General features: G+C 42.9%; 1 protein-coding gene across 3 annotated transcripts in view; it reads right to left on the bottom strand.

Moving 5' to 3' along the window:
* PUSL1 (pseudouridine synthase like 1) overlaps positions 1-20,787 on the bottom strand; it is a 65,188-nt gene that overhangs the window by 24,182 nt on the left and 20,219 nt on the right. For 2 of the 3 annotated variants that reach the window (XM_075189743.1, XM_075189745.1), the window contains exon 3: positions 40-227. In XM_075189743.1, the coding sequence (XP_075045844.1) occupies positions 40-227 (188 nt within the window). Of the gene's footprint in view, positions 1-39; positions 228-12,117; positions 12,193-20,787 lie in introns of those variants that run through there. The other variant, XM_075189744.1, reaches the window with a different exon arrangement.

Genomic DNA, 20,787 nt, shown 5'->3' with positions numbered 1-20,787 from the left:
GTGTCAAATTTGTGAATTTCACAAACTGGCGTGACCCACCTGATGGGCTCTGTGTTCAGATGGAAGTTCAAACCGTTGGCCAACACGTCCGCTGAGAAAGGAGCCTTTCCCGATGCCCTCTCAATGTCCACATGGGCAGAGTTACAGAGCGCGTGGACTCCGGAGTCTGTGCGGCTGGAGATGGAGAAGGTGACATTGCCCATAGGCCTGAGCTTCTGCGCTGCCATCTGTTGTCAAAGAGGAGGAATTTAAAAAAAAGAAGCAAATATACAACACAAACAGTCATAAAAAGATCAGTGAAGTAAAACTACAGTAAAAAAAAACAAACAAAACAGAACTACTAACTTATTGAGCTTCACCCAATAATATTTTTTTTTTCTGCAGTTCATTCTTTAATTCCTAGGGTGTGGGCATTGGGCAGACCTGGTTTTAAATATCCCAGCAACGAAAACTAGCACTGGCCAGAACAAACCAATATTGTATTTCCTCCTAAAATACTTGTGCACCTTACAAGGATTTTGGCACTTTCTTACATGAATGTCTATAGGGCCATGTTACCAGAGTTACATTATTTATTATAATAATGCTGGTTACACCATCTGCAACATCACAATATTTTTTATTATTATTATTATTATTATTACTAATGGGAGACTGGAAGGAGGGCAGTTAAGTGGGGGACTGGAAGGCTTTGAGGAAGAGGTGGGTTTTTAAGGCCCGTTTGAAGCTGGGCAAGTTGGGGGAAATTCTGATGGAGCGGGGGGAGCGGGTTCCAATGGAGGGGGGCAGCGCGGGAGAAGTCTTGGATGCGAGCGTGGGAGGAGGTAACCGGGGGGGGGGGAAGAGAGGCGAGGTCATTGGCCGAACGCAGAGGGCGGGATGGAGCGTGAATGGAGATGAGGTTGGAGATGTAGGGAGCAGTGGAGTTGGAGAGGGCCTTGAAAGTAAGTGTAAGGAGCTTGAACACAATTCTATAGGGGATGGGGAGACAGAAGAGGAGCGGCGAGAAAGTAAAATGAGCCGAGCGGCTGCATGGAGCACGGAGCGAAGGGGAGCAAGATGAGAGCGGGGAAGGCCAGTAAGGAGGAGGTTGCAGTAGTCCAAGCGGGAGATAATAAGAGAGCGGACAAGAGCTTTAGTGGCATCTAGGGAGAGGAAGGGCCGAATGCGTGCGATGTTGCGCAGCTGGAAGCGGCAATATTGAGCAATTAGCCAAATATTAAAGTATGTGGCCTATAATCGACTGCATGCCTGTTAGTAGGTCTGTGTGTGGTCATCTTCCAGCTGCATTAACTGGCCATCATACCTCATTAATAAGTTGCACTAATATTTAGCTTATATTTAATGCAATAGCTAGGGGATAAAGGATCAACTAGGGGACTGTAAAGTAAGGAGTTCAGAACCTTTCATATCCCAAAGTCATAGTACTTTAGATTTTCATTGATCTTTTTTTTTTTTCTTTTTCTTACTGACAGATATAAATGTCATTACATTTTTACTGACGGGCAGTGTCGGCAACTCTACGAGACTGATTGCCTTGTCACAGCGCCCCCTAGCAGCTGAAAGCCAGTGTGACCGCACCGTCAGAAAGATTTATTGTAGAGTCCCGCCAATGCACAGGCAAATATCTGAAATTGACAGAACAATTTCCCCATCACTAAACACAAGATGCAAATCTTTAAATCACGGACTCATTTTTATGTCTGAAGCCATCGCTTTCATTTTTCCTACTGAATCCACCACACTGGGTGCACGACGCTGACGTAGATCACAAATCACATTTGGCAGCTGCCGTCTAACCCCTCTGCTAAACCTCAGAGAGCTTATCCTGTGGAAGTAAAAAAATGTTCAATTTTGTAACCAAAACAGGCTGTGATATGCCTGGGAAGCAGAACTATAAAAGAGACAGGAGTCTGTTCCTTCCTCCCTGTGTGCTGCTAGTTTCCATGTGCTTCTGATTAAGGAGGAAAGTCATATTACTCCAGATCAGGACAGAAAGTTGATATTCTCTGGGTAATGTAGTGTGTTGGTGACTAAGCAGTGGCATTTATAGTTCTGCCAGCTTAAACCCAAGACCCCCAAGATGTCCCCATCACCGCTCAGTTCCTGGTTATATTATTAAATATGTTATTCTGTAGTTCAAGAAACAAAAATACTGAAGATGGAAACTCTTTAAATAAAAATACATTTTATTTAACCACGTGTAAGGGAGACCACCCTACACGTTTGTTTCGTAAACATCTCCTGATGAAGTTGACGAACAAAACGCGTAGGTTGGCCTCTCTCATCCGTTGTAGCTCTGTCATAGTGTAATTTGTATTTGTCCAACATTGGGCGGATATTTGTATACCGCCCGTCGTTTGTCGTGACTTATGGTCCGGGCTTGTAGTATATCAGGACTCACGCTTACACCAACACGTTTGGGACAGATAAGCGATTATATACTATTTTTTCTTGAGTTTTTAACTTGTTCTTAATAAAATATACTTGTTTTAGCAATACAACACGTCTGGACGTATTGGGTCTATGCATTATTGTAGGTGGAGCATATTGTATCATATTTCTACTCATATACGCAGTTTTAGGTATTTATTTAGTATTTGGGGTAGAGCACAATAATTTGTGTATATATAATACACAATAAAATCTGATATAGAATGACGCTTATTAAAGATCAAGTCCAGAATGCAATATTTAGATCCCAACTTCCGTGATCACTCTCTTGTTTTCAAGCAGCAGCCAAGGCGGTATATCCCGGTGGTAAGTCCGGGAAGCAAATCTAAAAAGAAGAAAAGTTTGGGCGCATCATAGTGTAGTAGCATAGGCAGATAACCAATAGTTAGAATGATAATTATGCGTACCAAATAGTTTCTTATTATCAGGCCTATCAGACACTATGGAGGTGTCATGAACTTACCTGTCCTCGTTCCAGCGCTGTCCGCTCTCTGCTGTCGGAAGTTGCGCTCCCGGGTATCTGCGGTGACATGATCACAAAACTCGGGACGGGGAACTTGCTGGCTATTTAAACCTCACTCTGACACTTGGTGAGTGTCAGAGCAACTTGTATGCTTCCTGGCTCCAGATTCCTTGTGGATACTTGTGCTGTTCTGTTCCTGACCCGATTCCCGTGTACCAGTGCTGCCTGTCTGACTCCGATTCCCCTGCGTTTGTGTACCAACCCGGCTTACTGACAATTCTCTGCTGATATCTTGTGCTCTCAACCCGGCTTGTCTGACATTGCTCCTGCCTGATGTTTAATGCTTCCGCAGTCCGATCATGTACCGAACTTAGGAATTCCCTCACGCTGAGCTGCCTTCTGATTCTGTACCGTGCTAACTGATTGCGTACCAGATCCTGACTATGTGTGCCTACCTGTTCATCTCATCCGCTAGTGCTACATCCAGAGGCAGGCCAGAGGACCGCAACCTGCAAACTCCCTGCAGCTAAGACCATCCTGCCTTGTGGTGGTTCTTGGTGAACACCGGGGAGTTCGTTAGTCAGCGTCAATCGAGATTAGCACTAAGATCCAGCCTAATCCGTTGCAGGAGGTCATCCAGGATCCAAAATCATATATATAAAAAAAAAGGATATGGAAAACCAGCAATAGTGTATTAACTTTTTGTATATAGAGGACCTTACACCATACACCCAGTGATTCACCACCACAGACACCCAATAATAGTGCATAGGCGTGCCAAATATAAAATATATTGAGCTTATCTGTCTTGTTTTGTTTGTGGCACTGAGCCTATTGGTGTTCCTTAATGCTGGAAATGAATTGCTGAAATGTGGGGCCAAAATTCCTATGGGCTTCATGCAAATGTCTGATGCGCTCATCGATGGACACTGTTATTCAAGTTGTTGTAAAACATGGTCACGTTCTTATTGTATCCCAGTTTTATACACTTTGTGTATATAGATCTGCCTACTTTTCTACCTGCCAGGCAGAGCTGTTTACATTCATTACCTTGGGAAACGTCATAAAGCTGCTCTCAGGACACAACTGTATCCAGAGAACAGATCACAGCAGAGATGGGGGTATCAATATGACATAACTCTGTCTGCTCCAGTAAATGGTATGTGACACTATTATTATTATTATCTTTGACTTATAAGGCGCCACAAAGGGTCCGCAGCGCCGTATATTACATATACAGAAAACAGAGAACTAAGACACAACATGATACAAAAATGTATACAAACACAGGTGACAGGGTAAAGCAAATCAGATTATATCTGGGACAGATAGTGAAAGGGATGGTAGAAATCAGCAAGAAGAAGGTCAAAGCTTACGAAGACAGGGAAAACAGGGCTAGGGAAGCAGGCCAAGAGGTACAGAGGGTGAAGGAACAGTAGAAGGAGCACACAAGGAAATAGGGCCCTGCTCATGAGAGCTTACATCCTAAAGGAAAGGGGGAGACACAAATAGGGTGGTACTAACTTGGGGAGAGAGCCGGGACAAGAAAGGTAGGAGGAGGACTGATAGACTTGAATAAAGAAATGAGTCTTAAGGGCACGCTTGAAGCCTTTGAGAGTAGATGCTTACCTGATGGAACGTGGAAGGTCGTTCCACAGCAGGGGAGCAGCCCGGGCAAAGTCCTGGAGACGAGAGTGAGAGGAGGTGATCAGTGATGTAGTGAGGCGGCGGTCACAGGCAGAGCGGAGGGGGCGGCTAGGAGTGTAGGTAGAGATGAGATTGGAGATGTAGGGAGGGGAAGATTGACTAAGAGCTTTAAAGGTGAGGGTGAGGAGTTTAAATTTAATTCTGTAGGGTATGGGGAGCCAATGTAGTGACTGTTGGAGGGAGGGAGCAGAGATAGAGCGGCGGGAGGGAAAAATGAGGTGGGCAGCAGCATTGAGGATAGACTTAAGAGGATCAAGGTGAGAGTGAGGTACGCAAGAGAGAAGGAGGTGATAACAAGTGAGTGAACAAGGGTTTTCGTGGCTTCCGTGGTAAGAAAGGGACGTATCTTAGATATATTCCGAAGGTGGAAGTAGCACTAATCTATGTGTGTATATTATATTGTGTGTGGACTTTGCTACAGAGTTACATTAGAAGCTGAATATAGATAGTCTCTATATGCACTAGTAACATCTCCACTACTGGTAGACAGTGTAAATGACATTAGCAAACTTCTTATGGTGTGAAAACATATAGCATTATGTAACCCAGCGGAACAGGTTATATGGCAGAGATCAGGAGCGCAGGATAAGGGGCGAGGCGATTACATCACTGGAGCAAGGGATGTGCATGCAACGTATTTTTAAATATTTGCATCGATAATAAACTACTGCAGTAAATGTGCATATAATAAGAAACAAATGACTTTTTACAATAAAGCATCTCATCAATGCACGCCTTTGTCACCCGATTCCAGTGAAACACTGAGAAAAAAAACAAATGAGTGCCTGACTGCTTCTAATGCATACAATATTACAATGAGTCCCAGACATAAGTTTGGGACATCCTCATGCCTTGCTGCTGACGTGGTCCAGTCCTTATTTCATACCTCCCAACATCTTTTAGAAACACCACACAGAGAGCGCCTTGGTTGTATTCAAACCCATGACCCCAGCTCTGTTAGGCAGCAATGCTAACCACTGTGCTATCCAAACCACACTAGATCCGACCAAGAATGCCCACACTCAGGCAAATGACACAGACAATTTTATAATAAACCGTGCCCCGTTCAGCATGCAAAATCCAGGATGGAGGCACCAACATTATTGAGGTATGTTATTTTCAACCGTAAACGGAAGACGCCTACACTGTACACACTTTTCCTAGGACAGGTCAGGCATTCTACAGGAAAAAACACCACAGTCGTGTTTGGGAGATTTTAGGTTAGACTCCTCGGTTGTGTAGGTGAGTGCGAGTTATTTTTTACTGCATTTCAATAATATTTAGCACTGCAGAAGTCTCAAGAAAAGAGACCTGGATGTTGGGTTGCAAGCTTACATGTTTTAGCCAAAATACTAGATATAAACAAATTTACACAGCCAAAACTAAGCATTTAAAATCAATGTTTCTATGCATCTCTATATTGCAGTTGGCATCTTTAAAAAATATATGTAAGGACAAGAGGAGTGATATCACCTTACCCCCCATGCGTTCAATTATTGCTTAATGTTGTCTTTGCAGCTTAAAGACATTTTAGCTTCCTAAACTGTGAAGGTGAATTTTAAAGATATTTAGCAAATAAATAAAAATGAAAACCCTTTATACCATATGTGCCCACTCTCCCAGAATGTCCTGGAGACTCCCGAATGCCAGACAGTACATTCTCCCGCATTTTGCACACTTCCTAGTGGACCAGGCAAATTTGAAACCTCTGTATTGCGATTTGCTGCGAATCATTTCAGGGCCAAAATGATGCGATGTTGTTAAGTATGTTTTACACTGTAAGCTTACATATTTTGCCCAAAATACCCCATATTTTGATTTTATTAAGACATATATAGCAATTTTCAAGGGTAAGGACAAGTATTGTTATTCACAAGTCTGTTTTAGGAGACCTACAAACCACAAGCCCCCCCCCCCTCCCCCCTCATCCAATCGGCAATCCACTTTACATTTTCTGAAGAGCTGGAGGGTGAGCTGGTTAGTTGCGCAGTCAGATGACCAGGAGTCCAGCCAATAGCAAGCTGTTCCATACCTACCTGTATTACTATGTTATTGGAATAACAAGCGAAAGTCATTGACAACACGGGAAACACTGTGTTCAATCCTGGTCAAAACCAGGTGGGTGTGGTTTTATATAACCAGTGGAACATTTATTATATTTTAAAGAGCTATAATTAAATGCAAGGTAATCGCATTTGACCAGCGTTCAATAAAGACCCTATTCTACTGACCCCTTTTATAATACAGAAAGCATTCTAGTGATATTCAATATAAACAACACTCTAGTGACCCATATACAATACAGATAGTATCTATGTCACCACTATACAGTGGGCAAATTTCAGGGAATAACTTCATAAATTGGTCCAGACTTGCTCAAAATTTGCAGAATAATTTACATCGTCTGAAGAATTAGCTTAATCGTAGTATTCATCAAACATAAAAAAGCCAAATGTGCAAAGATCACCAAATACCACGTGTCTGCAGCCTTATAAATAGAGCTCACAGACCCTCTGTCATTCTGGAATTGTTCTAAGGCAGTGGTCAGGGAACAGGGGTAAATTACCCCAAATGGGGTAAAAACGAAATTCCTGGGGGAAATGCTGCCAATTCACATGCTGTCAGTTGGATTGTGAAATTGCTGTTGTACCAGAAGAGCCTCAAGGGTTGGCAGAGGCACTTCTTGAGCTTCAAAGCAATAATGAAGCACGTATTGCATTAGAAAACAAAGCAGATCTGTCATATTTTTGGATGTCAACAGCTGCAAAGGCATTCATTGCACATGAGGAGGCAATCAAAAAGTTTCTGCCTTTTACAACAACCTACCTTTTGCGAACAAGGATTTTCCACTCTAACGAAAATAAAAACAAGGCAGAGAAATCGATTGGACACTGAAGACTGTATCCAAATTGCTCTGACATCAAAATGCCCCAATATTGATGCTCTCGTATCAAAATTGAAGTAACATCATTTCTCCAAAACCTGAAGTTTTGAAGTTGAAGCTTTCAATAAAATTTTGAATTCCAATAATTAATAATATGATTTCCTTTCTTTCAAATCAAGGGGGTAACGTCAGCGTATCTAAATATATTTTGGGGTAAAAGGTAAAAAAGTTCCCTGACCCCTGTTCTAAGGGAATACGTCTGTGAATGCTACTTTGAGAATATTATTATTTAAGGACCTATAGAAGCAAAGTATTGGTGTTTTTCCCCTAATAAGCTGCAGGAACATATTGAGAATAACAATCTGCTCTCCCTAGCTAAATGATCTACACAGTCATTTCTATGGAGCTGGCACTGACCCAGCATCACTGTGGTCTGTACACGCTGCTGCTGGGATTAAGTGGCACGTGGCACACACACCAGATTCCTACGGTCCTACAGTTCTGACCGCGCATTTAGAGCTACAATCATAGCCGCGTCACACACTGTGGCAACGTTACGTCTTAAACCTTAGGAGCAATCACTTTAAATCATTTGGAGATTGTTTCTCTTTAAGGTGTGTGATATTTTAATTATAAAGCATCGTCATCATCAACATTTATTTATATAGCGCCAGCAAATTCCGTAGCGCTTTGCAAAGAAGTCTATGGGGGCAGCAGTGACCAGCGTAAAATAGGTTAAGGCAGGAGAATTCTCCTGCCTTAACCCCTTAATAAACTAAAGGAAGAGCTGTCATGGCCATTCTCTGGAGAAAACAGTTGTTTTCTATGGAGTTTTGGCTCATCACAGCTTAATAGATAGAACCCTAAGACAGAACAGGTATTGTGCACTTATGCTGGTCAAACTGTATTGAAACATGTCCATTTAAAAAGGAAGAACACATTATCAGTGCAGTTGTTCTAAAGGATACCTTGTATCATTTATCCGCATGCACATTGACTGATCTACATGAATAATTACCATGACAGAAACAGGGATACCACTCACACTGTCTACAGGTCTACTATGAAACTACGTATCAAACACTCACTTAAAAAGTACATTACAAGGTAGTTCAGACTAATTTTATATATATATATATATATATATATATATATATATATATATATATATATATATATACATATACATACACACACACACACACACACACACACACACACCCCTACTCTTTATTTTTCAATTTTACAACTGAAATTACCAGGAACTAGCAACATGCAAAATATAGAAATCAATAATACAGCTCTTTCATCTTATTCATACTTGCCAACTCTCTTGGAAGTGAGAAGGCAGGATTAGAGACGCAATTCTTTGGGAAACGCGTCATTTTGGCCCCGCCCATGCTGTAAAAGGACGCGAACACAGCATATTTTCACGGGACAAGGAGGGGGGGGGGGGATTATGCGATTCGCCAAGCTCTTCCCCCTCCACCCATATCACCCCCCTCCTCCCCTCTGGGGAACAACAAAAAGTTTGTATGATCTTATTAGTCTAAATCAATTTGACAATGGTTCCCCTTAAAATAGTGCCAAGCTATATAGTCGACGTGCCACAGATATGCTTATTTCTATTATTATTATTATAATTATTACCATTTATCTATATAGCGCCACTAATTCCGCAGCGATGTACAGAGAACCTACTCACATCAGTCCCTGCCCCATTGGGGCTTACAGTCTAAATTCCCTAATACACACACACACACACACACACACACACACACACACAGACTAGGGTCAATTTGTTAGCAGCCAATTAACCTACTAGTATGTTTTTGGAGTGTGGGAGGAAACCGGAGCACCCGGAGGAAACCCATGCAAACACGGGGAGAACATACAAACTTCTCACAGATAAGGCCATGGTCGGGAATTAAACTCATGACCCCAGTGCTGTAAGGCAGAAGTGCTAACCACTGAGCCACCGTGCTGCCCTAAGACACATTGGCAACCGCAGCATAGTATGGGTAACTAACAATGAAAGGCCTAAACTGTGCTATCTATTACCAGTGTACACAAATTATTACCTAGGTGATTTGAACACTGATCATATTTTTTACATTAAGATCTTTGCTCAGCCTCTTGACCAGTTGTTTCTTTATATTTCTGCACCTTAAAGCTACACTACCACCTAATAAATACTTTTACTAACTTGGTGATTCCCCTAGGAGAAGCCCTGGGCTCTGTGGTTCTTCCCACAGTCGAAAACCATAGCTGTGCGGCGTTGCAGCGGAAGTGTTCACAGGAAGACCAATCACAATCAAGATTGTGGCTACCAATTATTCCTTCCGGCATTTTAAATTAGTTAATGTAACAGATTTGCCGGTTTGATATTTTTTGCCTGTTTATAGATACTAAACGATTTGATCAGTGCATGTGTTTACTAATTGATCGAATCGATAAAAATAATTTTCCCCAATTTGAATGCTCGGTGTATGGTGCAATTGGTAAAAGATCTGATTATTTAGCGATTGGCACAGCAAACTGTGTACACGAGTGGGCAGTTCTATGCTATAACTTCTCCTCAACTGCACAATGCTAGGGAACACATCTAGTGCATTATAAATCAATGGTTCTAGTAACAATCTCCATAACATTCCGTAATATAATTCTGCAGTGACTCCTGCTGAATGTGAGGCAGTTAACAGAACATGTGCAGGTCTATGGGCGTGCGTCCTCTGCTCTGATTACACACACACGGAGATGGCTTGGCAGCCGGCCACCGCCTTTGGAGCCGTCATGTTCCCACACTTGCCTGGCTCTGGCCGTCTCCCTGCATGCGCTTGGCTGCTGGGGTTGAAAGCAGCACATGTGGAACGAATAAGGAGTCACAGGAGCGTGAGGGGGGAACCTGACAGCACACTTGGGGCCCACCGCACCTCCCGTCACGCTTCTGTCACTCCCACCAACCAAGACTCATAATAAATAAAGAGAGAAACAAAAACAGGACTATCCCAGTGACACATGGGCAAGCGGAGGTTGGGTAGAAGACAGCAATGAATATCTGGCCTCATTAGAGACGGTGCATGATCACAAAATAGATGACTCAAGGACGGTAAACAAATACACACACACAGACACACAACAGCCCACGAAGCATGACATAACATTGTTGAAGAACAGTTCGTGGTCAGGCAGCGTGACATCACAGATAGGCAAAACAGGGGCCATTGATCAAAAATAGAGGATTTATAGCAGAGATGGGCAACCCGATACACTTCAGGGCCCACATGGGCGGCCCTCTAACCTTCAGAAGGGCCACACATTATTCTTAATCTTAGCAATAAGCTAAAATAATACATTTCATCAAAGAAAGAGACACCTATCTATAATAACACATCAACAGGCATTATAAACTAATGTCACACATTCTAAGACATAAATTTGACAATAAAGCAGGAAGGAGTTGGGGGCCGCAGGTGAATTTGGAGGGCCGCCATCCTGTTGACCATCACTAATGAGATAATTGTGTAACATTTATATACATGTCTGGAGGACTTCTGATAAGTTTCAATCTCAATTTTTAAACTCTAAAATTGATAGATCTGATCCAACGTTGGTACTCTCATTGATTAGAGTTAGGACCACCGCACTAGAAGAAGCACCTTGAAAGCGGTGGATGGCTTACACATGTATTTACTAGTGTCTGTAACAGACACTTTTACTATTATCTTAGAGTAAGGGTTTAAAAGTAAGTTGTTGCTTTTTGCTGACTTCCAGCTGAGTGCAGGGGGATCATCTTCTGTCCTTTCTACACATGTATAAAAATGTTGCATTGCTTCTATTTGTCACTTTTTCTGCTCCTATACTGCTCCAGGTATATACCAACGTTATGTGTCTGTCATTTTATAATGACACATACACTAAATGGACAAAGGTATTTGGCCACACCTGTTCATTATTGAACCGAGGAGTTTCAATCAGACCCGTTGCTAGAGGTGTATAAAATTAAGCACTAAGCCATGCAGTCTGCATTTGAAAACATTTGTGACACAAAATGGGTCGTTCTGAAGAGCGCAGTGACTTAAAGCCTGGTACTGTGACAGGATGCCACCTTTGCAATAAGACGTTCGTGAAATTTAATCCCTGCTGGATATTCCAGGGTCAACTGTAAATAATATTATTAGAAAGTGGAAGCGTTTAGGAACAACAGCTACTCAGCCATGAAGTAGAAGACCACGTAAAATCACAGAGTGTTGTCAACAACTGTTAAGGCGCATAGTGTGTTAAGGTCGCCAATGCTCTGCTGATTCCATAGCTGAAGAATTCCGAACTTCCACTGGCATTAATGTAAGCACAAAAACTATGCGGCGGTAGCTTAATGGAATGGGTTTCCATGGCCGAGCAGCTGCATGCAAGCCTCATATCACTAAGACCAATGCCAAGCTTTGGATGAAGTAGTGTAAAGCACACCGACACTGGACTGTGGAGCAGTGGAAACGTGCTCTGTGGAGTGATGAATCACGCTTCTCTGTTTAGCAGTCAGATGGGCGAGTCTGGGTTCGGTGGATGCTGGGAGAACGTTGTCACATGTCAGGGTCTTAGCCACACTTACCACATCCGTCACTGTCATATCACGGCTACCTGGGTCCCTCTTGGTCGCCTGCAGCATTCCTGTCCATCATTTCTCAGTTTGTAAACAAACACATACTGTTTGTTCTGCTGCATGAGCACGGCCATCTTGGATGCAGTCAGGTGATCATTCTAGACCAACCAGATTCAGCAGCTGTGATCACATGAACTGTGCAGCCAATAGTTGTTTGGAACACCCTATTTAAACCTACTGCTGAGATCTGTTCATTGGCAAAACAAAACACTTCTCTCCTGAGGATAGTTCTTAGCGCCAGGTTCCAGTTGTTCCTGATTACGCTGCGTTTTCTAAGTGATCATCTTCTGTGAACATCCTGCATTACCATCTGAACTTCACTTTGCATTTAAATATCCTGCATTTTAAAGTGCACATTCCTTTTCAATTACCTGTAATTCCAAGTGCTTATCTTCCTTCAGATATTCTGCATTACTCGGAGATCATCCTTCTGCAAGTACTCTGCACTTCCAAGCTTAGATGACCCTAGATGAGCAAAGAGATCATCAAACCCTCCAGGTTCCATTTCAGTCGTGATTCAGCTAGGTCAAAGGGTCCTGAATCGGATCAAGAAATAAAGACGACTGTGACAAACGTTAACTGCCTGACTGCAATATGCCAACCGTGAAGTTTGGTGGAGGAGGGATAATGGTATGGGGCTGTTTGTCAGGGTTTGGCCTAGGCCCCTTATCTCCAGTGAAGGGCAATCTTAATGCTTCCGCATACCAAGTCATTTTTTACAATACTATGCTTCCAACTTTGTGGGAAGGCCCTTTTCTATTCCAACATGACCGTGCCCCAGTGCACAAAGCAAGGACTACAAAGACATGGTTTGGTGAGTTCGGGGGGAAGAACTTGACTGGCCCTCACAGAGCCCTGACCTCAACGCCATCGAACACCTTTGGGGTGAACTGGAACGGAGATTGTGAGTCAGGCCTTCTCGTCCAACATCAGTGCCTGACCTCATAAATACTCTACAGAATGAATGGGCACAAATTCCCACAGAAACACGCCAACATCTTGTGGAAAGCCTCCCAAGAAGAGTGGAAGCTGTTTTTGCTGCAAAAGGGGGACCAACTCCATATTAAAGTATATGTATTTAAATAGAGTGTCATTACAGTCCCTGTTGGTTTAATGGTCAAGCGTCCGAATACTTTGTCCATATAGTGTACTATTTTAGACTAGGTGAAGTAAGAAGAAGGAAGAGTAACTGGGTTGCAAACATTTCTTTTTGTAATATGAGAAAAACAAGAGATGGGTGGAAACAGCATTGTTATCTTCACAGAATAGTCATCAATTATGAATAAGAAGAAAGCACAGAAGGGAAATGATACAGTGTTACAGGAAGGACAAATTCATATTAATGAATGCTATTGGCAAATTAATAGAGAATTATACACGCTGCTAACTTATGAACTCACTATTGAAAATGAACCCAGAGTGAATTATTCTTTTAGATATAAGAATCAAAAGCACATTTATTAAAAAAATATATGGAGATATGAAACAGCAACATCCCAAATTATATGTAGACTTGATATTATTTTGTTTCTGTGGAAAAATAAGAATACCAGGACTCATTTTTCTCATACTACAAAAATAATTTCAAATGAGAAGCCAGGAGGCAACTAACCAATAAAGAGCAGTTTCACAATAATTGGTCAGAGTGAGAGAAAGCCGCTCTGATTGGTTAGTTGTGGGGCCTAACCGCAATGAACTTTGTAGCAAGGAGGTTCAATCAGCAGTTAGGATCAGGGGCAGCAGAGAGATTACCCAGAGCAGGTGTCACGAGCTGAGATACTCTGATGGTCTTACCTGCCGATATTGGCGCTGCCACGTTGGGAGGTGCGGAGTCTAACCACGCCTCAGGTATTCACCAGGGTTTAGCTGGTGAGACGTGCAGGTTGTGGACCTCTCAGGTAGCTACCAGCAAGGTGAGATGAATAATCAGAGTCGTACAAACCAGGGTCAAAACCGAGCGGGGAGAAACAGGTACCGAAGGATAAGGCAAACGGATAGTCAGGAGGCCGAAGGTCAAACCGGAGAATCAGGATGGGTCCCGTCCAAGGGAGAATGCAAAAGAGTAGACAGGCAAAGCAGGGGTCAAGAATCCAAATAGACAGGTATACAGTAAAACAGTGTAGGAGCCTAGGAGACTAGATACTCTGGCATCCTAGGGGTGCCAGAGTCTGGTTTAAATACAGGCAGCTGATAATTCATTGGTCGACGTGGGGTTGGCGGTCAGATCAGCTGACTGCCGTCAGGAAGCGCTAATCGGCATATCTATTGCCTAGCAACGGAGGCGCCATGTTCGGGTGCTGGATCCTGGAAGTAGCGTCCTGTTGCCTAGCATCCCCAGGACCTAGCGTGTGTCCGGGGACGACGCCTGACAGCAGGAATTCTGAGCCAACATGGTGCAGGTAGGGAACAGTGACTGGGGAGGGGACAGGAATAATACAGGGTCGCTTCCACATGTGACCCATATATGCCAATAAAATAGGACTATTCCTCTCCACAGCGAGCTTCCCTGAACTCACAGCATAGAGCACTCAAAAGAATTCACAATGACAAATCCTGGCCACAGGAGGAATTGGTTTTAGTGTGGGGGAAAGTCATCTGCAAGAGTCATCTATAACATTTTTTTTTTCGTACCTAAGAGTCTTGGGGCCCTCTGAGTCTTGGTGCCCCAGGCAATTGCCCTTTTTGCCATTCCCCCTTCCAATCAAAGCTAATGGCAGTCGTGACTACACAAAGAAATTTGTACTAATTACAACATAGCTTGGTAGTCAGACAGGGCTACTGTTGTCACTTTATTGAAACAATGTTGTTACACTGCACAGGTAACCACTAGAGATGAAGAGAATTGTTTTTCCATCCATATAACAGCCGAAACGACAATGAATGTTTGCAAATCATCACAACATTCGGAGGCTATGAAATACAGAACACAAGGACATTTGTCCGCAATCCCCTCCTAGCCTCCACAGTACCTTGCATTTATATATCATTAAAAAAAGAAGTCTCCTCTATTGAACACAGTAAGCATCTCTGAGCACAGTCTTATCCGAGTTTTGTGCTGCCTCACTCACTTGTATACTGCCAGAAAGAACATTACATGGTTTGGCTAGATCTGAGTGCAGAGGCTCCACAGACCTAAATAAGCCAGAATTTGTCATGCCAGCTCCGGCATTGCTGCCGGAGCTTGGAGCCTTTATAAAATATTAATGCTATTCATCAACATGGCCGAGTGGTGGTTCCCATGGGCAAAGACAGCCTCTTAATAAATGTTTGCTCAGCAGAAGGTTCTCTAGTCTGCCCCTAAAAATTGATTATTTCCATGTTTTTTCATCTACATCGACCTACTTGCATGTAATGGGAATGCCATTGAGGTTAGAGAGAACACATGCACTTGGCTGCACTTACATCGTGATGATAAGGCTGGTTACCACGTCTGTAATTTAACAGAAAACTATCGACACAATAAGATATTTTCTGCTGAGCAAGACGGAATATAATAGAACATTGCGATTTATTTCACTTAAAGCAATACATTTTTAACTATATTTAGTGTATTGTTACAAATCAGTTCTTTTCTTTATTTTGGCCATTCTCTTTTCCATACAACCGGCACTTGCTGCTTGCGTGAGGAAGCTCGGCCTATAGGGAAGACTATCAGGACAACACACAAATAATGACCACATTTTTTAATTAAACAATAATTAATTTAGTTTACTATGAAGTTTAATACAGGAATATAAGATACAACGTTATGTCCATGTTTGGTGCAGTGATTCTTATGGCAGTCCGCCTGAAGCTTCACAGTTTGAGCCCTGCACAATACAAGATGGCAGCAGCATTGTCAATGTTTTTCCATGCGGAAGGGGGATTAGCATCCGCTCAGACTGTAAATAGCGTCAGACTAGGGTTTTACTGATCCACAAATTTTTTGACCAGAAAACCGCAGTGTTCTAAAGAACAATATGCATAGTCAGAGTAATATTAAGTGAATGGGGCGCGCTTCCATCACACCATAGGGACTCCGTTGTCAAAACGCCACATTTAGCGATTTGACAGCGGAATCTATACAGTGCGACAGGTAAATAGTGTTTCCCATACACATTCATGTTATATTGACTCGAGGGTATCATCGCTGTAGAACGCCTGATTGGAAAATTATGGCGTTCTAAAATGCCCAACTGGCACTACCCTCTATACTAAAGATGAGTGCCGCACTGGACTGTGAGACCTGCCAAATGGGGGTAACACTGAAGGAAAGTATGACTTTGTATTTTATCTTCTCTTGATGCACTCCACTCAACTATTTTACTTTTATTTAATTTTCAGTGGATTTATGCTTTAAAAAATGTTAAGTATTTATATTAATTTCATTTTACAGTAATGAAAAAAAATTATTCTAATTGGGGAAGATGGAGCACAGGTGGCTCAGAAAAGCAGGCCTGCTCACCCAACGGCACATTTTTCAGTGTCTGTAGTGAACGGTGTTTGTCGAACTTCACCATAGCACCTGGACTATATCTTTCTGGGATCATACAGGAACTTATAGAATCAGTGAGTTCGATTTAACTCTATCTGCAATGGAGGCACGGTGTCTAACAAGGGGTAGGTTTTAACCAGGAACCCTGCATGGGCTTGGCTGCTATCCCAACACAGGTTGCGGTTGTCTGTACAGGTTTTAGACGCGAGCGGCAGGTAGATGGAGTCAAGAGTGAATAAAGAGGTATACACTGGATAGAGAATAACCAGAAACTCACTGGCGTGGATGGAGTAACCAGGAACTCACTGGCGTGGGTGGAGTAACCAGGAACTCACTGGCGTGGATGGAATAACCAGGAACTCACTGGCGTGGGTGGAGTAACCAGGAACTCACTGGCGTGGGTGGAGTAACTAGGAACTCACTGGCGTGGGTGGAGTAACCAGGAACTCACTGGCGTGGGTGGAGTAACCAGGAACTCACTGGTGTGGATGGAGTAACCAGGAACTCACTGGCGTGGGTGGAATAACCAGGAGCACACTGGCGTGGATGGAGTAACCAGGAACTCACTGGCGTGGGTGGAGTAACCAGGAACTCACTGGCGTGGGTGGAGTAACCAGGAACTCACTGGTGAGGATGGAGTAACCAGGAACTCACTGGCGTGGATGGAATAACCAGGAGCACACTGGCGTGGATGGAGTAACCAGGAACTCACTGGCGTGGGTGGAGTAACCAGGAACTCACTGGCGTGGGTGGAGTAACCAGGAACTCACTGGCGTGGGTGGAGTAACCAGGAACTCACTGGCGTGGGTGGAGTAACCAGGAACTCACTGGCGTGGATGGAGTAACCAGGAACTCACTGGTGTGGGTGAAGTAACCAGGAGCACACTGGCGTGGATGGAGTAACCAGGAACTCACTGGCGTGGGTGGAGTAACCAGGAACTCACTGGCGTGGATGGAATAACCAGGAGCACACTGGCGTGGATGGAATAACCAGGAGCACACTGGCGTGGATGGAATAACCAGGAACTCACAGGCGTGGGTGGAGTAACCAGGAACTCACTGGCGTGGGTGGAGTAACCAGGAACTCACTGGTGTGGATGGAGTAACCAGGAACTCACTGGCGTGGATGGAGTAACCAGGAACTCACTGGCGTGGGTGGAGTAACCAGGAACTCACTGGCGTGGGTGGAGTAACCAGGAACTCACTGGCGTGGGTGGAGTAACCAGGAACTCACTGGCGTGGGTGGAGTAACCAGGAACTCACTGGCGTGGGTGGAGTAACCAGGAACTCACTGGCGTGGGTGGAGTAACCAGGAACTCACTTGCGTGGGTGGAGTAACCAGGAACTCACTGGCGTGGATGGAGTAACCAGGAACACACTGGCGTGGATGGAATAACCAGGAGCACACTGGCGTGGATGGAATAACCAGGAACACACCGGAGCCGCCTATTATGGAACAGAACGAGCCAATGTGTGAATGAATTAGCAGCGAGGCCAGGGAGCGGCAGAACACTGAGCGGTCTAACAGACAGTAGAGCACGCCGGCCTTCAGTAAGTATATCTGATAGTCCGTCGCGTGACAATATGATTGCTTTACTTCATTCTTCTTAATGCAAAATTTTCTTCTATATCTTTTTTTATACTGAAGTGAAGAGACACTCTCCCTCACTAAATTACCTGAATGCTTTTTCTACACATAAATCTGCTTGTAAAGCCCAAACAATTGTCCTGTCTTCTCTTTCCCTTACTTTAAGTACAAAATGACCCATTTAATTTCTAAATCAGCTAAATTAGTTATATCCAATGACCCTGCCGTCCCCCTCTCAATAATATCTTCGGTGCAACCCTGCCATCAGGAAAGCTAGCCTTAAATATTTTCATATTATCATGCATATGAAATAACTTGTAGTCTCTTATCAAGAGTCTAATGTTTGCTGCGTATAGAAGATATTTTATTGTCTAATAAGGAGTCTAATGCTCTCTGTACATGGAAATCATGTAACCTCTAGTGAAGGGTATAATGAACACCGTGTAGAAAAAAAAAGTTGTAGCATCCAGTAAGGAATTTATTGCTCAAAGTCTATGTAAGAACTTGTAGCCTCATAGCAGTAAAGAACTTGCTGCATATGGAAGGACTTGCTGTGAATCACATTGTATCAGCTAGTCAGGTATCTAGTGCTCACTGCGTATGAAAGAACTTGTAGCCTTTAATAATGATCTAATAGTCACTGTGTATGGAGGAACTTGTAGCTTTTAGTCAGAATCTAATAGTCACTGTGTATGGAAGAACTTGTAGCTTCTAATCAGGATCTAATAGTCACTGGGTATGGAGGAACTTGTAGCCTCTAATAATGATCTAATAGTCACTGTGTATGGCGGAACTTGTAGCCTCTATTCAGGATCTAATAGTCGCTGGGTATGGAGGAACTTGTAGCCTCTAATAATGATCTAATAGTCACTGTGTATGGCGGAACTTGTAGCCTCTAGTCAGGATCTAATAGTCGCTGTGTATGGAAGAACTTGTAGCTTCTAGTCAGGATCTAATAGTCGCTGTGTATGGAAGAACTTGTAGCTTCTAGTCAGGATCTAATAGTCGCTGTGTATGGAAGAACTTGTAGCTTCTAATCAGGATCTAATAGTCACTGGGTATGGAGGAACTTGTAGCCTCTAATAATGATCTAATAGTCACTGTGTATGGCAGAACTTGTAGCCTCTAGTCAGGATCTAATAGTCGCTGGGTATAGAGGAACTTGTAGCCTCTAATAATGATCTAATAGTCACTGTGTATGGCGGAACTTGTAGCCTCTAGTCAGGATCTAATAGTCGCTGTGTATGGAAGAACTTGTAGCTTCTAGTCAGGATCTAATAGTCGCTGTGTATGGAAGAACTTGTAGCTTCTAGTCAGGATCTAATAGTCGCTGTGTATGGAAGAACTTGTAGCTTCTAGTCAGGATCTAATAGTCGCTGGGTATAGAGGAACTTGTAGCTTCTAGTCAGGATCTAATAGTCGCTGTGTATGGAAGAACTTGTAGCTTCTAGTCAAAATCTAATAGTCACTGTGTATGGAAGAACTTGTAGCCTATAATAATGATCTAATAGCCACTGTGTATGGGGGAACTTGTAGCTTCTAGTCAGGATCTAATAGTCGCTGTGTATGGAAGAACTTGTAGCTTCTAGTCAGGATCTAATAGTCGCTGTGTATGGAAGAACTTGTAGCTTCTAGTCAAAATCTAATAGTCACTGTGTATGGAGGAACTTGTAGCTTCTAGTCAGGATCTAATAGTCGCTGTGTATGGAAGAACTTGTAGCTTCTAGTCAGGATCTAATAGTCACTGGGTATGGAGGAACTTGTAGCCTCTAATAATGATCTAATAGTCACTGTGTATGGAGGAACTTGTAGCTTCTAGTCAGGATCTAATAGTCACTGGGTATGGAGGAACTTGTAGCTTCTAGTCAGGATCTAATAGTCACTGGGTATGGAGGAACTTGTAGCCTCTAATAATGATCTAATAGCCACTGTGTATGGGGGAACTTGTAGCTTCTAGTCAGGATCTAATAGTCACTGGGTATGGAAGAACTTGTAGCTTCTAGTCAGGATCTAATAGTCACTGGGTATGGAAGAACTTGTAGACTCTAGTCAGAATCTAATAGTTGCTGGGTATAGAAGGACTTGTATCCAACTAGGGTTTATTGCACATTTGATTGAATGGACTATATTTTTTTAAAATCCAAGGATCACAAACCAATCCAATGATCATTGGTACTGAAGCCATCAATGTTGTAAATTCCTTTCTTTTAGGTTGTGAATGCATCAGTTTGTACTGAAAATGTGTAATTTTTATATTCATTTGTATTGTTGTGCTGTTAATGTATATTATCATACACCTTTCCCATGAAATTCCTTTCCTACCTGAAAACGTGTTAATTAGACAAACTAATAAATCATGCATTAACTCTTCTATTCCCTGGTTGGCCAGCTTAAAAGGAGTGTTGCTGCCAACTTAGTCAAATGTAATCTGTTTCCTGTGTAGACTATAGAGGTCCTTAATGGGTCATTCTTTAATGGTTCCGCTGTCTGACAAGATGTGAGTCAATTACTGGTCAAGGTAATGACACCTGTGGTCAAGTGAGAACTAAAATAATGC

The sequence above is a fragment of the Mixophyes fleayi genome, chromosome 11, assembly GCF_038048845.1.
Source record: "Mixophyes fleayi isolate aMixFle1 chromosome 11, aMixFle1.hap1, whole genome shotgun sequence".
NCBI classification, from domain to species: Eukaryota; Metazoa; Chordata; class Amphibia; order Anura; family Limnodynastidae; genus Mixophyes; species Mixophyes fleayi.
Note: the sequence above shows the minus strand (reverse complement) of the source record. Positions and strands in the feature narration are given on the sequence as shown.